Here is an 18,122-nt window from a genome sequence, read left to right on the forward strand (position 1 = left end):
AGATCTAAAGCTTTTGTCACTCTCTGAGATGCATAAAATAAATCTAAAAATCACAAGTTTTATTAAAGAATACTAATTTTATACCCTACATAAGTGGTACAAAGGATTCATGCACTTTCACATTTAGTCGTAATTCAGGTGATTATTTGAAGTGCCTATATTAATATAATTTCAATAGATTTTTGTCTAATTCTACTTGTTTACATGAAGTCATTTCAATAATCTGCTTATAATTTCACCCTGCTGTAAGGGTTCATCATAATAACATCAATAACAACTCTGAAATCTGAAGCATCACACGATATGCTGTGCATAAACACAAATAATAAAAAAACAGAACAAATGTTGATTCACCAAAGCGAGCGTCACCAAAGAGCCAGATTACTCTGAGACAAACACAACTTTTACTATACTGACTGTACACCAGATGAATGTTCAACCCCATCTAGAAAGATGATTCATGGAAATATATGTAAAAAAAGCAACACAGGCTAATTCTGAAAATGTATCCCTATATACATTTCTGGAGAGCGCAAATTATGGAGCCAGAGTTACGTATGGCTACATTTTGTCTATAAAATGAACGCTACGGGGCAGTATGAGACCGTTCCTTTTCACGCTACCAGCTGACTGATTATCTCTGTATGGACGGCTGTTACCAGTTTGTCTGGAAGCTTGACATGTACGTCGGCGGACTTGAGCCGCAGAGTAGAGTTGGTTGTGACGAAGGGGTTCAAGTCTGGGCGAAGAATGGTTCCAGAAAGCAGGTAAAACAAAAGCCAAAAAATAAAATAAGTAAAAAATAGGGCGAGAATGTGGTAAAATCTGAAAACGTGGTACAAATCAGGCAAGGACCTTTTTTATTTCTGGATTGCTTTTGGAAACACTGTCGGTTGGGTTTAGGGAAGGGGTGGTCCCTGGTTAATTGGTGCTTTTGAAAACACTATCGGTTGGGTTTAGGGAAGGAGGAGGGTGGGTCTGTCAATCGATTAGTCTGTCAGTCAGTCAGTCAGTCGACAGCGACCTCTGGTGGATTTACGTGAGAAGAGCAGGTGCGAATGGCAATCACGAGAGAAATTTGAGATCTGAAAAAGCGTACACAGCGGCCTCTGGCAGATTCGTGAAAACAAAAACAGCCGAATAACATATCTCCTGGGACGAATTTGCTGATCTCCATAAATGTATATAGGAGTACGTAATTAGAATGAGTCTGGGTTGAAGAAATAAAATATATGTCCTATATGCACCAAATGGACACTTATATTTATTTTTTTCAAGCATTGGAAGTACAAGCATGTGTAAGTATGTTCAAATATATTAGTTATGATTATATATGTTCTCCGTTTTCATATATGAACAAGTGTATAAATTATAGCTAATATATTTAAACATATATTTACGTGTTTGAAAATAATATCTGGATTTCACACACACACAATAAATGACTTTTGCTGCTCATTCATACTACTTATTTAAACTGAGCTGAAACGACACAACTCTTACGATTTTTTTGGGGACAACTTACTTGTTTTATGTTCAACCCACTTAACTTTGTAAAAATGATTAAGTTAACTTAATTTGTGTTGGGACAACATGAAGCAATTGTGTGGAACCCAGCATTTTTATAATATAATATAATAATTATAATATATGTGTGTAATATACATATTCCGTACTCATATATGCAATATATCATTTGAAATATTGCAAAAATGGCTGCTTAAATTTGATTTGTACCCATTGGATTTGCAAATATGCACATATATGTTCAAATATATTAGCAGTTATATGGGCAGGGAATATGTATCTTATATATATTTTATATACACTGCAAAAAATGCTAGGTTCCACACAATTCCTTCATGTTGTCACAACACAAATCGATTAAATTAATTTAATTGTTTTTATAAGTTTAAGTGGATTGAACATAAAACAATTAAGATGTCCCAAAATATAACGGTGCGTTCACACTAGATGCGGTTGAAGCGTCAAGCGTGAGTGAAAACAAAGCTAGAGTCCTGCCTCTCCCATGATGCAAATCTGTGTCTATTGTGAAGCAAATTTGACGCACGAGTTGAGCGAATTTGACGTGGGAATGAATTGAATTTGACGCATGAATGAAGCGAATTTGATGAGCGAATGAAGTGAATTTGATGTGCAAATTAAACGAATTTGACACGGGAATGAAGCAAATTTGCTGTGTGATTTAAGCGAATTTAACGTAAGAATGCAGCGAATTTGACCCGTGAATGAAGCGAATTTGACTCATGAATTAATCGAATTTAATGCGTGAATGAAGCGGATTTAACGCGCGAAATAAACAAATTTGACATGGGAATGAAGCAAATTTGGCATGTGAATGAAGCGAATTTGACGCGTGAATGAAGCGAATTTGACGCATGAATGAAGCGAATTTGACGCATGAATGAAGCGAATTTGACACGTGAATGAAGCGAATTTGACACGCGAAGGAAGTGAGTAAACTCAAAATGTTCACATGTCCATTTACGCACGAATAGCATGAATTACTCACTGGTGCCACCTCTGGTGTGAACACAGCATAAGAATTGCGTTGTTCAGCTCATTTTAAATAAGTAATTTGAACAAGCGGCGAAATTCATTTTTTGAGTGCACGTGAAATCCAAATATAAACTTGTGTGTAAAATAAGCAGATTTAATTCACATAATTTGCATAAATGACCATATATTAGATTTCTACGTGGGACGGATCTGGTCAGAGCCTCTTAAACGCTGATCATGGATCAGTATATGCCTTAAATACGATTCAGCGTGCTTATTTCTGCTGTTTCTTTCTCCTCCTACCTCAAGACATTCTTACAAATCTGTAAAGACTTACAGAGGTATAATATTCAGCAGGTTTAATATGGTGACACAACATCTAGAGTTATACCACAGACTGACATGTATTGGGTTGTATAAAGTGAGGTTACGCTTCATTTTAAGGTGATGTAGTTACGGTGTAACTATTCATTTAACTACTGAGTACAATTAATTCATTACATGTACTTTACTATATGGCTGAAGTTTGAATGTGGGTTGGGTTTAGGGTTATGCATAATTCATAGTAATTACTATAGTAAGTGTATGGAGCGTGTGTAACTACGTCACCTTAAATAAAAGTTCACTTTTCAGTTGTAAATGTAAACGTTCACAGCAGACCTGAGAACTCCAGTGGCTTAACTTGTAGTATGCAACTGTTTTAGAGTATGAATAATATGTATTTTGCCTTCTCCGCACATCGTTTTGAGAGTTTTATGGGAATTTATAAAATATCTTTGTGCCTGTGGTTCTTGAAAGACATGATTTAGGTATATTGTAACGCCACATATCTAAAAGAGAACCACGTTTCAGCCAAAAACTTGATATAGTGTTTTTTGGGAGGGGGGATTTTGTGTACAGTATGGCTTAGCTGACCCATGTTGGGCCAGGAAACGACACTGGGAGAAACATAGGATTTTATTTCGTGTTTCTGTGAATGCATTCCAAACGTGTGACCTAAAATATGCATTAATATCGTGAACAAAAGAAATGTATACAGTGTGCCTTCAGCTCATGTTGTAATTAAAAATAAATTATGCTGACTGTTCAGATGAGTCTGTTTTGTTTCATATTCCAAAATAAAGTAGGGATACTCTATATACACACACACACATGCACACTCACTGGCCACTTTATTAGGTACACATTACTAGTACCGGGTTGGGCCCCCTTTTACCTTCAGGACTGCCTTTATACTTCATGGCATAGACTGAACGAGCTACTGGAAATATTCCTCAGAGATTTTCCTCCATATTGACATGATAGCATCACACAGTTGCTGCAGATTTGTCGCTGCACATCCATGATGCCAATCTCCCGTTCCACCACATCCCAAAGGTGCTCTATTGGATTGAGTTCTGGTGACTGTGGAGGCCGTTTGAGTACAGTGAACTCATTGTTATGTTCAAGAAACCAGTCTGAGATGATTGGAGCTTTATGAGATGGTGCGTTATCCTGCTGGAAGTAGCCATCAGAAGATGGAGACACTGTGCTCATAAAGGGATGGACATGGTCAGCAACAATACTCAGGTAGGCTGTGGCGTTGACAGTTCATATTACAGTTAAATACTGTGCAATTTACAAAATAGATAGATAGATAGATAGATAGATAGATAGATAGATAGATAGATAGATAGATAGATAGATAGATAGATAGATAGATAGATAGATAGATAGATAGATAGATAGATAGATAGATAGATAGATAGATAGATAGATAGTTTTAAAAGAACTCTAACCCTCAGGAGATAAAGATATTCTTTCCAAATTATAAAAAAATGGTAATTACAGTAACAATTCACAAACTTTTGAACTCCAAGGTATATATGTCAAATATGCACACTGATGATTGCACTATAATGTCAGAAGAAAAAAAGCGGAAGCGTAAATGATGCTGCACGAATACAGAGGCAGTGACCTTGTCAACTGTGCGCTCTGGCTTTCCGTATTCGCAGCTCTCATCCGCTGTCAGCAGACGAGCGTTTCATTTTAAGATGTAGATATTTGTTTGTGGTTTTTTTATTGAAATATTGAATGAATAATGTCATCCAGAGGGACGTCGCGGGGTTTTTACTTTAACACTGTGCTTTCTCTCGCGCGCTCTCTGGCTGCTCATCGACCCGCTCCGATCGACAAGGTGAGAGAGTTTTACTTCCTATTAGCATCTGAAGCTAACAGCTAACAGAATCAAAACAAACCATCGTTTAATAAAAAGCCGATGGGCTCACTTGTGTATATAAGGCTTTTAAACACGCGTATGTCTAAATGTTCATCACCAGCCATTCAAAGTCACTGACATTAGCTTTATATAGCTGAACGTTAGCCGGTTTTACGTTCTTTTATTTAAACACTTAAGGTATTCAGAAGTTAATACTTATTTTATTAATACGTGTACAATATAAATAAAATGTGCAGTAATAGATTTAAGCGGATTTCAGTGTGATAATCAATATAATTATTGATTATTTGAAATGATTCGTTATTCCAGTTCAGAACAATAAATCTAGTTGTATAATCAGTGACAGTATAAAAAGATATTGATAAGAATATATAGTAATAATAACAAATATTATTATTACTACTACAAATACCAAAATAAATGTTTACCAGTTTCGAAATGTAGAATATAATAAGTAATTTTGGAGTGAAATTTTTAATTTTAGATAGATAGAAAGATAGATAGAATCATTAATGTGATAGATAGATAGATAGATAGATAGATAGATAGATAGATAGATAGATAGATAGATAATAACACATATTAGTAACTGTTAAAAAAAGCTGATAGACACACTTATCTCAGTGGAAGGTCCCTACATTGTTAACCAGGCTATTTTGAATATTTGGTCTGAAATCTCATGTATGAATGACTTTAAAACAGCATTAACTCTATTTCATTGACTGTGAACAGTGTTGTACGGTGATAGTCATTGTCTGCTAATATGATTTCCTGCAAAAGAATACTTTTCTGAATTAAGTTATTTAGTAGAATGTCAGTAGAATGTCCGAACTTTACCTCAAGCTCATTTTTAGCATGTTTTTACTGACCGGACGCGAAAAACCAGACAGGTGTTGCAGAGGTGGATCTCTAATATAGAGAGGTCAATTGTAGGCTTAGTAAGGGCTTAGTAAATGTGTGTAAAGGTGATCTCTTCATAAAGTCAAAAGATGCTGGTGTCTAAATTCACTTTTGCTGGCTTCATATACGCTTTTTGCATGAACTATTGAGACTTTTCAATAGTATATTTTAAAGGGAAGTTTAAAACTTCCCTATACATTGCTGAACTTAATCCTGCATCACATTTTCATGATGTGACTTTTCCTATTGTATCATTACATAGTGAAGAATTTGCTGTTCAGTCTTTATTTTTGAGTTTTATATGTTGTTGTCATTTTTAATAATGTTTTGAAAAACACTCAGAAAATGTTGTTTGCCGTTTGTTCAGTCTCCTTATTTAAAATGAGCTGAAACAACACATTACTTACATTTTTGTTTGGAACAACTGAATTATTTTATGTTCTATCCACTTAATTTTGTAAAAAATAAGTGAACTTAATTCCTTCATGTTGTCTCAACACAATATATTTTGTGGAAGCCAGCGCTTTTTACTGTGAATCTTTATGTATTTTAATGTTTAGTTTTTAATTTTATTAGTAAAATATTTTTTTAATATTTAATATATTTTAATATTTAATTTAAATATTACTGTTTAATTGCTTAATTTGTATGTGACATGCTGAATCCGCATTGAATGTTTGCTGTCTTTATGGCCATTTTTGGCTAATACTGATTTATTATTATAACGTACCCTTATGAGCACAACACATTATATTAGTAACTTGTTTATTTAATATTGAAATGTTCTTGCCATGAAAATAACCTTGGTTGCTGACATAGCAATAAATAAAAAATACATTACATAAACACACTTCTCTCTATGGAAGGTTCCTATATTGTTTACCACGCTACTTTGAATATTTGGTCTGATGTTCACATGTAAACATTTGCACATTTCATTGATTGTGAGTAATGTTGTACTGTGATAGTCATTGGCTGATAATATGATTTCCTGCAAAAAAATATATATATATATTTTATATAGTAATATAATTTTTATATATTTGAATATTTAATTTAAATATTAATGTTAAATTGCTTAATTTATATTTGTATGACACACTGAATCTGCTGTGATTGTTTGCTGTCTTTATGGACAATTTTGGCCACATAATATTGTCTGACGGAAGTAGTACTGATTCTCTTTTAAATAATTCTCTTTTTATTTATTTTCATGTAGTAATTTCAATGCTTTCCATTTCTGGTGTAGCTGCTAAATGAACATTTCCAATTTTCCAAAAGCGTTTTAATAGCATTTGTTAACAATAATATCTGTAGTCGTGTGGTGTGGTGTGGTGTGTTGTCGTACTTTGTTTTTTGGTTCGCAAAATAAACGATGAAATATTTTAACAGATTAAAATACCAATAACACAAAGAGAAATCTCCTTGCTTGTGCATTTTTATATGCTCATTTGTGTAATATAGGTCCAGAAGCTACAATGCATGTGTCCTGTGGACATCCGAGGTGTTTTCCAGCTGGACGAGCGGAGGAGAGATGCTGTGATCGCACTTGGGATCTTCCTCGTGGAGTCTGAGTTGCAGGTACTAATGGGGCACATTTAAAGCACTTTAAAAATACATTTTTTTTTTAAAATAATAAAGGGATGGTTCACTCTTTACTAACCAGGCTGTCCGCGGGGGCTTAAACAGTATTAAAAGTTGATCAATCAATTATGAGAAAATTAGGGCCCTTAAAAGGTGCTTTTAGAGGTCTTGCATTTTGTTCAAGTGTTCTCCAAAGTGTTTGACTCCAAAAAAAAAAGCATACATATAATTATTTTCCTCCTAATATTAACAACGGCGTACTCAATCCACGCTCTCCACATGTAGAGAAACCATAGAGCGAAACAGATGGGAAATGGGAAAATGTAAGTGTGCGTACTCCTAGTAGGAGAAAGACAGAAAATGAGAGTAATACATTCATCAGAAATTCATCAAGACACAATGAATTCCCCAACAATACCAGTCGCAAATGAAATGAAAAACAATGTAAAATGAATTTTCACTGTTCTGAATGTTTTGTTTATTTACTCCTCCAGCACAAGGACGCTATTGTCCCCTACTTGTTGGTTTTGCTAAAGGGATTGCCGAGGGTGCAATGGATCGAGGAGAGCTCAGAAAGGAAAGGGCGAGGTGTGAATCCACCTGTTTATTTTTGTTATCCCCATATTACATTCACAAATACTCCTGCTCTCACTCTCCACTCATCCTGTTTTCAGAAGCGCTTCCCATTGCGGAGAATTTCTCCTTCTGTTTGGTGACGATGCTCTCAGACGTGGCCCAGATGGATGAATCCATGCGCATCCAGGTGTGTTCATGAGGATTCATGCTCATCTGAAAAACTACCTTTTTCATTTATTTAATCATGATTTCTTCCATATATGTGTTTTTTTATGTACAGGATTAATCTTATTGTATTTGCGAAGGCAATTTTAAAGGGGACATATTATGCCCAATTCTTCTGTGAAGTTTCAGCTCAAAATATATTTCACGAATAATTCTGAAACTGACCCTTTCAGGCTTTGATCCTAATTGTGGTGTTTTGGTGACTGTCGCTTTAAATTCAAATGAGATTGTGCTCTTTTCAAATGAGGGCGGAGCTACAAAAGCCTATGCATCAGCATAGTAAACAAGACTAATGTCCTATGCTAATGAAGGAAAGATGGTCACTAATGGGTGGAGCTTCTCCCTCTGATGTCACATACAAAGGGAGAATGTCAATAAAAAGTGTTAAGGCAGACTGTTTTTGTCAAGCGTGATTATAAGAAATAAAATTAATAAATTTTTATCATTAGAATCTGATTATAATCACAGACTGTTGCCACACAAGTGTGTTTTAACCCCTTATAAAAGGGTGATAGATGTTATGATAGGTGTTCTGATCTTTTATTAACAGCTCCTCTGTAATGTCTCAGAGCAGAGCAAATAATGAAAGAGGATTTTTTTTAACGTGGTGTAATAAAAACAGGTTAAGTTTATAGGTTGTATTGCATCACTAGATGTTGACTGCTGTGAACACAACAGAACGACATCCCGCACTTAATTTTCACGAATTAATTAATTAATTGTCAAATTAGGAGCGGCAGTGATTTTTTTATTTCCTCTCAAACATTTCAGATTTTGGAGGCTGTGATGAACCTTATCCAGGTGCTACAGGAGACTTGTCAGAACATCGAGGGCCAAGATAAAGGTCTGTGTTTTCCTCCCCAAAGGCCATGTGGAATTATTACTTATTTTAGATTTTATGTATAATTTATAGCTTTTATTATCATTGTGAGATTGGAAGAAATTGAATTTATTTGATCCATCTTGATGATTAATAATTGCATCATAAAAACATTGTTTTAGAGCAGGGGTCACCTATCTCGTTCCTGGAGGTCTGGTGCCCTGCAGGGTTTAGCTCCAATTTGCCTCAACATACCTGCCTGGGTGTTTCAAGTATACGTAGTAAGACCTTGATTAGCTTGTTCAGGTGTGTTTGATTAGGGTTGGAGCTAAAATCTGCAGAACACCGGACAAAGTTTGCGGATCCCTGTTGTAAACAGAATTGGTGACAAAGGGCAGCCCTCCCGGAGCCCAACATGCACTAGTAACAGGTCTGACTTATTGCCGGTAATGCGAGTCAGACTCCTACTCTGTTCATACAGGGACGAGATGGTGATGACCATTAAACGCGTCTCAACAGTTTTGTGTAAAGGGTCCAATTAAAGCTAATAGGTGCTAACGTCATCTACATTGATTCTCAACACACATGAAATCTGTTAAGGACTCGAGGGTTTCTTAAAGCTTTAAATACCATAAAGTTGCTGTATTTCATGGCGGAGTGAAAATACTCTCTTCTGACTTCCCTTCCCAGAATACCTGTGTAAATACACCGTGCCCTGTCTGCTCGGAGTGGTGCGCGCGTTTGGCCGCTACAGCAACACAGAGGAGCCGCTGTTGTCCAAACTCTTCCCCCGGATCATTCCTCAGCCCCCGGGCACCGGAGATGGGGCAGAGGTGACCCGACGAAGATCTTTTAACGATTTCCGCTCCATCCTGCCCAGCTCACTCCTCACCGTTTGCCAAAGTGACACTTTACGCCGCAAAACCAGCAGTGTTTCCAGCATCTCACAACAGGTATAGAATGCAGTTCCTCTCTTCACCGGCAGAGGGCGTCTGCTGCTGTAAAATGCAAGCTGGAAGATAACAAACCACACAATGACTATGAGTGCTGCTTGTGTGTAATTGAGATTCGGTTGTAGTTTTGATCATTTTATCGTTTGTTTTTTTTAATTAAATTTACTAAATGTGATGTCTCTTTGCGAGGTTGTTAAAATCTACATTTTAATTTAAATCCATTCGAATTTATAAGACAAAATGTTTTTAGTTTAATGGTTTTGATTGTATAGGTTTTCTTCATTTTATTTGGTTGTAATAGTTGTATAATAACCCTGGTAAATACTCGTGACCTGCTTGTTTTTACAGGCCAGTCCAGAACGTGCTGGACTTCCTCCGAGTTCTCCTGCTGACCCTTCTGCTCCTTATTTCGAAGGTGAATTTATCAATATAAACAAGTTTTCCCACAGTTCTTAAATTCAGTCTGATTCAGAGTTTTCAAAAATAAAAATAATATGATGAATATGATGACCCCTGATAAATAAGAGACTAAGCTGAAGGAAAATTAATGAATATATATATATAAAATGTTAATAAAGTAAAATGTGTAACTTTTTGATTCTGTTTAGGTTTGATGGGTTTTTAACTTGTTCATGTTTTTGTTCTCCAGCAGGCTCGTATCTGCCCGACGGCAGTGCTGTGGACCCAGACTACTATTTCTCCACCATCAGCTCCAGTTTCTCCGTCTCTCCGCTCTTCACAGGCAGCAACAGTAAAGAGTTTACCGTACCGCTGGATTTACTGAGGCAGCTTCTGCAGATGGTCTGTGTTCTGCAGTGTATCTATTCTGTTCTTCCGCCATCAGTGCCACATTTACCACATTTCGTTCTCTTTTCTGATAGGTCGAGCAGTTTGTGTCAGAACCCTTCATGAAGACACTAGATCAGGCGATGACTGAAGTTCTGGAGGTACATGCTTTGATTTAAACTCTTCTGCTTTATTTATGCTGTTAAAAACAAACAGTCTGGTGATTTCCGTGTTGATTTGCAGATCAATCCCACGGCTAGTCTGTACTACAAGACTTTCAGTGATCCGCTGTACGTGGCCATCTTTAAAATGCTGAGGGACTCGTTGTATTATATGAAAGGTAATTTTTAAAACTTATTTTTGGAAACATTTTACTTGAAGAGGGTGTCCAGAAGACTGTCATGAGACCTTTATAATCATATAATCATATGTCAAGCTGTCATAACACATGTCAAGATTATGTATGAGATTTTGTACATTGCTTATAACAACTGTCGTTAAGTGTCATTCGCTCAGTTATGACTTTTTAAATGCAAAGATGACATTGTTTGTTATGACAGCTTGACATATTTGCGGCTGGAAGGGCATCCGCTGTGTAAAACATGTGCTGGAATAGTTGGGGGTTCATTCCGCTGTGGCGACCCCTGATAAATAAGGCTCATAGTCGAAGGAAAATGAATGAATGAACTTGACATAAGTAATTACATCACAACCTGTTTTTGTCTTTGTCATGACAACTTGACATTACCAAGACATCAAAATTTGTCATAAATCCGTCATAAACATGATTGCTGTCTAGGGCTCAGTGATTTCAAATTTGCATTTTAAGACGATTGATATTTTCATAATAGAGAAATCACGATTGTCAATACAAATATCACACACATTGTCATTACAAGCAGAATAATTAAGAAGCTTTTCTCTGAACATGTAATGGTGCGCCTCATTTACCAGGACATAACAAGAACGTAGCACAGATAGAAATAGTGCGGGCTTTCGGGGAACCAGGAGAATTCCCAGTTGGCCGTTCTGTAACTTTACAACTAGATGGTTTTCAAGTTAATAATAACATTTGTTTAAAAGGTCTCTGTGTATTTATAAGCAGTGTTGGGCACGTTCCTTTAAAAGAGAAATTAGTAGGGCCAGACAGAGTCTGCGGACATTTTTGCTATTTTTGTGGAGAATTTAGTAAAAAATCTGCAGATTTATGGAGAATAAGGAGTTTAGGAGTTTCATAACTAAAAACTTAATCCATGAAATAAAAATAATACCTTTTTAACTTTTACTTAATGTTTACAATGCAAATCCAATTAGATCCACTTATTTGGTAAACAGAGCACGTCTCTCATATAAAATGAACTAAAAGACAGAAAATGTTACTTTACAAACTGTATTGTAAATAAATCATATGAATATTTTAATATTACTATTATTATATCACAATATAATTCTTGAAATTAATTAAAAAACTGAATAAATATCAATTTACACAGGTAAATACATAGACTCAATGATGGGCTAAAAATCTGCTGAAATCTGCCGTTCACCTCTGCGAGGGAAGAGTCGTGCTTATATTTCCAGTTTGCTCTCGCAACCTTTGAACTTGTTGGCTTTGCCATCGTTCTGACTCCTGGTCGTCGGTGTGTGCGACTGACTGCGTGTGCTTGTGTGTGAACACCTGCCTTACTCTGCCTCTGATTGGTGAACGATGGAAATGAACCCTATCTAAGCCAATCATCACGTTCTCAGTTACACCACATTCACAGACACACCAATCATCATCACTGGTTGGTTATGTGACCCGCCCCAGCCCCGAACACACACAAACACACACCCCAGAGAGAGAGAGGTCCTATGGCTGGCTGAGAGAGACGCTGCTCGCATGAAAGCCACTTCAGTGTTCTCAATTATATCAACACGCATTTTATTGTCAGTAACGGAGTGGACGTTGTATCGGGGAAACAGTAATTCCTTAATAAAGATGGAGGAAAGACTAGTGGTTGCTGTTTGGAGTTTTTCGGAGCTGTATAACTTCACATATCTTGAATATCACAATATTATCATAATGTTAAAAAGCAGCAGCCCTGGAATTAAGTCAGTCTGGCAATAGAGATGACAGGTAAATGCCTAGTCAACAAAAAAGGCAGTGTGCTGTGCCTTTCATTCTGAGAATGGAAGGTGTGTTCAGTGTGATCGGACACTAAGAAAGTGTTCTAATTAAATAAGAGTGTTTTATTCACATTCCCCAAATCAGTCCTGCTTTTTCCACAGATATTTTATCACAGACTTTTTTTGTGCACAGACCTGCAGGTGTCGTTTGTGAAGGAGGTCCATGACTTTGTTCTGGAGCAGTTCAGCAGCAGTCAGTCTGAGCTGCAGAGGATCCTGCATGATGTGGAGTATCTGCACAGTGAACTGAACCCGCTTAAGCTGCGCTGTCAGGCCAACGCCGCCTGTGTGGACCTCATGGTGTGGGCCGTCACGGAAGAACAGGGTGAGACCTGACAGAGAATTACAGCACAACACTTACGTCACGTGTCCAGGGGTGTAAAGTAACATTACAAATCCTTAAATTACTAGAGTTTTTCTCTAGTTTTAAGGTGGTTTTAAAAATGTGCACTTTTCCTTTCCCTTCAGTACATTTTCAGTGCAGTATCCGTACTTTTACTCCGCTGTTTTCCTTCAATCTGCAGTCACTTTTTTTCTTTTTTCCTGTCTATGGGGAATGGCTAAAGTTGAAACATCATTCCTGCCGTTCCAGTCCAATCAAATAATAATAATTTTCCATCGTATTGAACAATTTCAAGGCATGTTTGGAAGGTGTCCAATAGAGTTTAGATTCTTTGCCTGAGCCCGAGCCCACATGGGCAGGGCCGTGATCGAGCATTTGTGGAGGGGGGTTCAGTCATTACTTAATTAGCCTAATTGGGTGGAAAGCTATGCCATAATTAGAAATATGATATGAATATTTTAGCAAAGTCGGCCCAAGAAAAACATGTTTGGGTCTACAAAGTTGCACAATTCGCAGCGGGTGTCATTTTTTGGGCCTGATCTAAGCTCTAGTGTTTTAAGCCCTGCTCACACTGTGAGATTTCAGCCACGATTTTGTCATCTGAGACAAATTTGGGAAATCCTAAAAGATTCTTGAAATTCTAGGCTAAAATCTGTGATCTTTGTTGGTTTGACATGTTCACAGACAGCTGCTTAATGCTCGGTGCGATCAGGTTTTCCCTCTGATTAAGTTCTGGGAGTGTCAGACGGTTTCAGACACTTTCCTGCAGTGTGACTACAGCTGTGATGAGCGTCGATCCAAGAACCAACAGAAGCGCAGAATCTGATTCAGCAGGGTGTTTTCACACCTCTAGTTTGTAAAAAGTCAGGAAAGTGGGTGTGTCCAGTTCTGTTTAGGTGGGAGTGTCAGGGGAGGGCAAGAGGGAAGGTTTTGCATAAAAATGGGAGTTTCCGTTTGGGCACGCGCTGAGGCCAAACAAACACACAGACGCAGGGGAGAAAGACAGTGACTATGTTTACATGGACATAAGTAATCGAATTATTTGCCAAATCATTACTTTGTCAACTTTAACTGCAGTTTGGTACTTTCACTTTTGTTCAGGAACATTGTTGATGTCCAAAATCTTTACATGCAATCACCCAAGAGACTTTAGTCTGTTTTAGGCTGCAATTCACTGATGAGAGGAGGATTGATGTCTACTGTATGATGACATGTCATGAACACGTCAAATGGCTTTAAACAGTCTGTAAATGCACTACAGAATGTTACGTTTTCACACACACGCATGCACAAACTGCATGGAAAAGCATCACAGCGTCATACTCCCTCCTCTTGAGTACTTTCAAAAGGGCTTCTTTTTTTTAAATTTTTTTTATTTGAGAATACAGTGTACAATATAGTGTAACAGTTTTTTTTTACACGTTAGACCATCAATTTCTATCTACCAAAATGCTTGTAAATACATGTACAGAACAGAAAACATCCTTAGGACATATAAAAGAAAGAATATTTTTATACAACATCAATTATAATAATAATTATGAAAATAAAAATTAAGAAAAAAAAAAAAAAAAAAAAGATAAAGTGAAGAAAGGAAAAAAAAAGTGTCCTTGTTCTCCGATAGTTCGCAGAGTTCAGTATGGCCCATTATTGAAGAATTAGAGGCATGACAGGAGACCATCTCTTTAGGAAGATTTTCTTTTTGAAGTCGTAATACATATGTTATTTGTTCCATTTGATACAGTTCCCACACTTTCTGAATCCATGCATTATATGATGGAGGTTCAGAATTTTGCCATCTGCATGTGATGCACTTCAAAGCTGCAGCAATAAGTAAATTTATGATCTGTCATCAAAGCCCTCAGGGCATAACCCTAGCAGAGCAACTGTGGGATCTTCAGAAAATTCATAATGGAAGATTTCCTTAATACGTCTTTCCAATAGTTACTTAATTTAGGACATGACCACAGAATATGAGTGTGGTTACCAATATTCTGACCACAATTTCTCCAGCATTTGTTAGAGCAGGAAGGGTTCCATTTTGAAATTATTTGTGGAGTTCTGAAAGATCTAGTTATAACCTTCCATTTAAATTCTCTCCAGATTTGAGAATTGGTCTCAAAATGCACTCCACTGCAAACTTCCTCCCAAGTATCCAGAGTAATTGTTCTATCCATTTCAGTCTCCCATTTCTCCTTTATCTGTAAGGTGTTATTTGTATTCTTAGATATTGAGTAACCTTTAGCAATTATTTTATTGGTCTCATGTCCATTTTGTACATCGTTTAGAAACTGTTCTATTATAGAAGGGTTTTTAATTCTTTCTATATCTTTATGTTATGAGGAAATGTCGAAGTTGTAAGTAATAGGGCTTATTTTACTCATGCTTTGAGTACTATTTAGAAGATCCTTTTACTAGACTTGCTCTACATTTTTGAGGAGGCAATGGTACTTTTACTGGAGTGTGATTTTTCGGTAATCTTTCTATCACTGCACATGACCCTTCTAACTCTTCATATTTGGGATGATTTCTGCCAGGTGCTGAAAATCTCTGCACTAAACTGTCAGAGAAGCTCCAGTCCAAGACATCCAGCAAAGTCATCATCGCCCACATGCCTCTGCTCATCTGCTGCTTACAGGTGCGTCATGACCTCTGGACATTTTGGGATGCAATATAACATTTCATAGGGCCCTGTGATTACTGCAGCATGGATAGACATGTGGAACTCAATTATTAAAGCTAAATTGCCTTGATTTGATCAGTGGTTGATTCGATTAGAATGATTTCTGTGAATGTTAAGGCGCAAAACTACTGCTCAGTATGTAGAAGACAGGCTTTCCTTTGGCTTAGTCCCTTATTTATCAGGGGTCCCCACAGCGGAATGAACCACCAACTACTCCGGCGTATGTTTTACGCAGCAGATGCCCTTCCAGCCACAACCCAGCACTAGGAAACATCCATACACACTCATTTACACACACACACTCATACACTACAGCCAAATTAGTTTATTCAATTCACCTACAGCGCATGTGTTTGGACTGTGGAGAAAACTGGAGCACCCAGAGGAAAACCACGTTAACACGGGAGAACATGCAAACTCCACACAGAAATGCCAACTGGCCCAGCCGGGACTTGAACCAGCGACCTTTTTGCTGTGAGGCAACTGTGCTAACCACTGAGCCACTGTGCAACCAAAAAAGATTTCATAAGAGCCTCATTTCTGGTGTATTCGTGCTCTGTGTGTTGTTGGAACAGGGTCTCGGCCGGCTCTGTGAGCGTTTCCCTGTGGTGGCTCACTCTGTCACCATGTCTCTACGAGATTTTCTGGTGGTTCCTTCACCTGTACTAGTGAAGCTCTACAAGTACCACAGTCAGTACACCACAGGTCAGATCATCTCCTGATTTTGGTCTCATCAGAAGTTGATTAATGCTGCCGTTTACTTTAATTACTTTCAAACAAACTCCATCTTCAACTTAACAGGAGCAGGTGAGATCAAGATTCATGTCACCAACGAGCATTCCCAGTCCACCTTCAGCTCTCACTCCAGCAAGAAGAGCCAGCCGTCCATGTATGAGCAGCTCCGAGACATTTCCATCAACAATATATGCAGGTAAACCTCATCTGGACTCAAGAAATTCTGTTTTAGGTGATCATTTGTCCCTGTGCATAATTTATATTTGTTCTATGAAGTATATTGAGATCTAATGTTTTTTTGTTAATCCAGGTGTTTAAAAGCAGGATTGACCATGGATTCAGTCATCGTTGAAGCTTTCCTCGCCAGTCTTTCCAACCGTCTGTACATTTCGCAGGAAAATGACAAGTATGTTGTAAAACACAGACTGTAAATCACTTCTCAACCATCAAATTCAATATTTTTTGTGGATAATAATTGGAAAATTCTCAGTACTCAGTATTTTTGTCCTACTTAGGTGTACCAAATATTTAAATAAATCAAGATGTACTTACCTGAGGTGTAAACTGACTCAATAAACTAACAAGAAAAATGAGTCTGACCCAGATGCTGTCAGAAAATGTTTATTTTTCTTGTCCCACTTGCAGATATTTCTTGTTTTAACAATAAACTTTGTTAATTTTGGTATTTTTTTCCAAGACAATAAGATATGCTATTTTGTTTTGAGTATATTTAGACTTTTAAGGGAATTTAAGGCATTTAAGACAGTTTCTCATGCTGAAAATTGTAGTTATTTTTTAATAGAATGCATGAAATTGAGATTTGGTAACAAAGAGTATTAGAAAATTGGTCAAAGTAATGGTTCAAGACCTACCTGATTCAGTTAAAAAATAAACTGCAATCCCATAAAACCGAGCAAACAACTTTATTTAAGACAGTTATTGTGTAGACCAGTGTTTCCCAACCCTGTTCCTGAATGCACACCAACAGTACACATTTTCAACCTCTCCCTAATCAAACACACCTGAATCATCTTATCATAACATCAGAAGAGACGCCAACACCTGAAGTTAATGGGTCAGAAAAGGGAGACATCCAAAATATGTACTGTTGGTGTGCCTCCAGGAACAGGGTTGGGAAACACTGGTGTAGACCAATATAAAGCAGAGCATTTCATATTTTGAGTATGATCATCTGTAGAAACAACATATTTTAGTGCAGTATAATTTTATTGCTATACATGCACACAAGTATGAGATGCTAATGGTCTAATCCGATTCAATGATTTATGCTAAGCTAAGCTAAGCCAAAAGTGCTCCTGCCAGACCCGAGTAGTAAAATGAGCCTTTCTCCATAAAAGTAGAGTGATTCTTTAAAAGAGCCAGTCCACATTAGGCATGGGCCAATATAAGATTCTGATGCTATGATAACCTTGGATAAAAATATCCCGGTATTATGATTACTCCTCTAAAATAAGTTCTTTTCAAATGTCTGGGTAAATAAACAGCTGTTTCCCCATTGAACAAAATATATTTTATTTTAATAAACAATAAAACTAAATGAAATAGTCATTAAAAAAACATGGAAAAAACGTATTTGACTTTTCTTAACC

The 18,122-nt window shown here is 37.0% G+C and overlaps 1 protein-coding gene across 4 annotated transcripts in view; it reads left to right on the top strand.

Moving 5' to 3' along the window:
* The first annotated feature begins 4,524 nt into the window (after nt 1–4,524).
* The window catches only part of pi4kaa (phosphatidylinositol 4-kinase, catalytic, alpha a), a 56,157-nt gene continuing 42,559 nt past the window's right edge, over nt 4,525–18,122 (top strand). For 2 of the 4 annotated variants that reach the window (XM_056466447.1, XM_056466449.1), the window contains exons 1-15: nt 4,525–4,696; nt 7,103–7,219; nt 7,717–7,810; nt 7,897–7,985; nt 8,795–8,867; nt 9,534–9,796; nt 10,145–10,211; nt 10,446–10,597; nt 10,678–10,743; nt 10,826–10,922; nt 12,885–13,076; nt 15,632–15,732; nt 16,353–16,482; nt 16,579–16,708; nt 16,823–16,918. In XM_056466447.1, the coding sequence (XP_056322422.1) occupies nt 4,601–4,696; nt 7,103–7,219; nt 7,717–7,810; nt 7,897–7,985; nt 8,795–8,867; nt 9,534–9,796; nt 10,145–10,211; nt 10,446–10,597; nt 10,678–10,743; nt 10,826–10,922; nt 12,885–13,076; nt 15,632–15,732; nt 16,353–16,482; nt 16,579–16,708; nt 16,823–16,918 (1,763 nt within the window). In that variant the 5' untranslated portion in view covers nt 4,525–4,600. The remainder of the gene's footprint in view (nt 4,697–7,102; nt 7,220–7,716; nt 7,811–7,896; nt 7,986–8,794; nt 8,868–9,533; nt 9,797–10,144; nt 10,212–10,445; nt 10,598–10,677; nt 10,744–10,825; nt 10,923–12,884; nt 13,077–15,631; nt 15,733–16,352; nt 16,483–16,578; nt 16,709–16,822; nt 16,919–18,122) is intronic. The other 2 variants (XM_056466448.1, XM_056466450.1) reach the window with 1 other exon arrangement.

Source organism: Danio aesculapii, chromosome 10 (genome assembly GCF_903798145.1).
Source record: "Danio aesculapii chromosome 10, fDanAes4.1, whole genome shotgun sequence".
Classification (NCBI taxonomy): domain Eukaryota; kingdom Metazoa; phylum Chordata; class Actinopteri; order Cypriniformes; family Danionidae; genus Danio; species Danio aesculapii.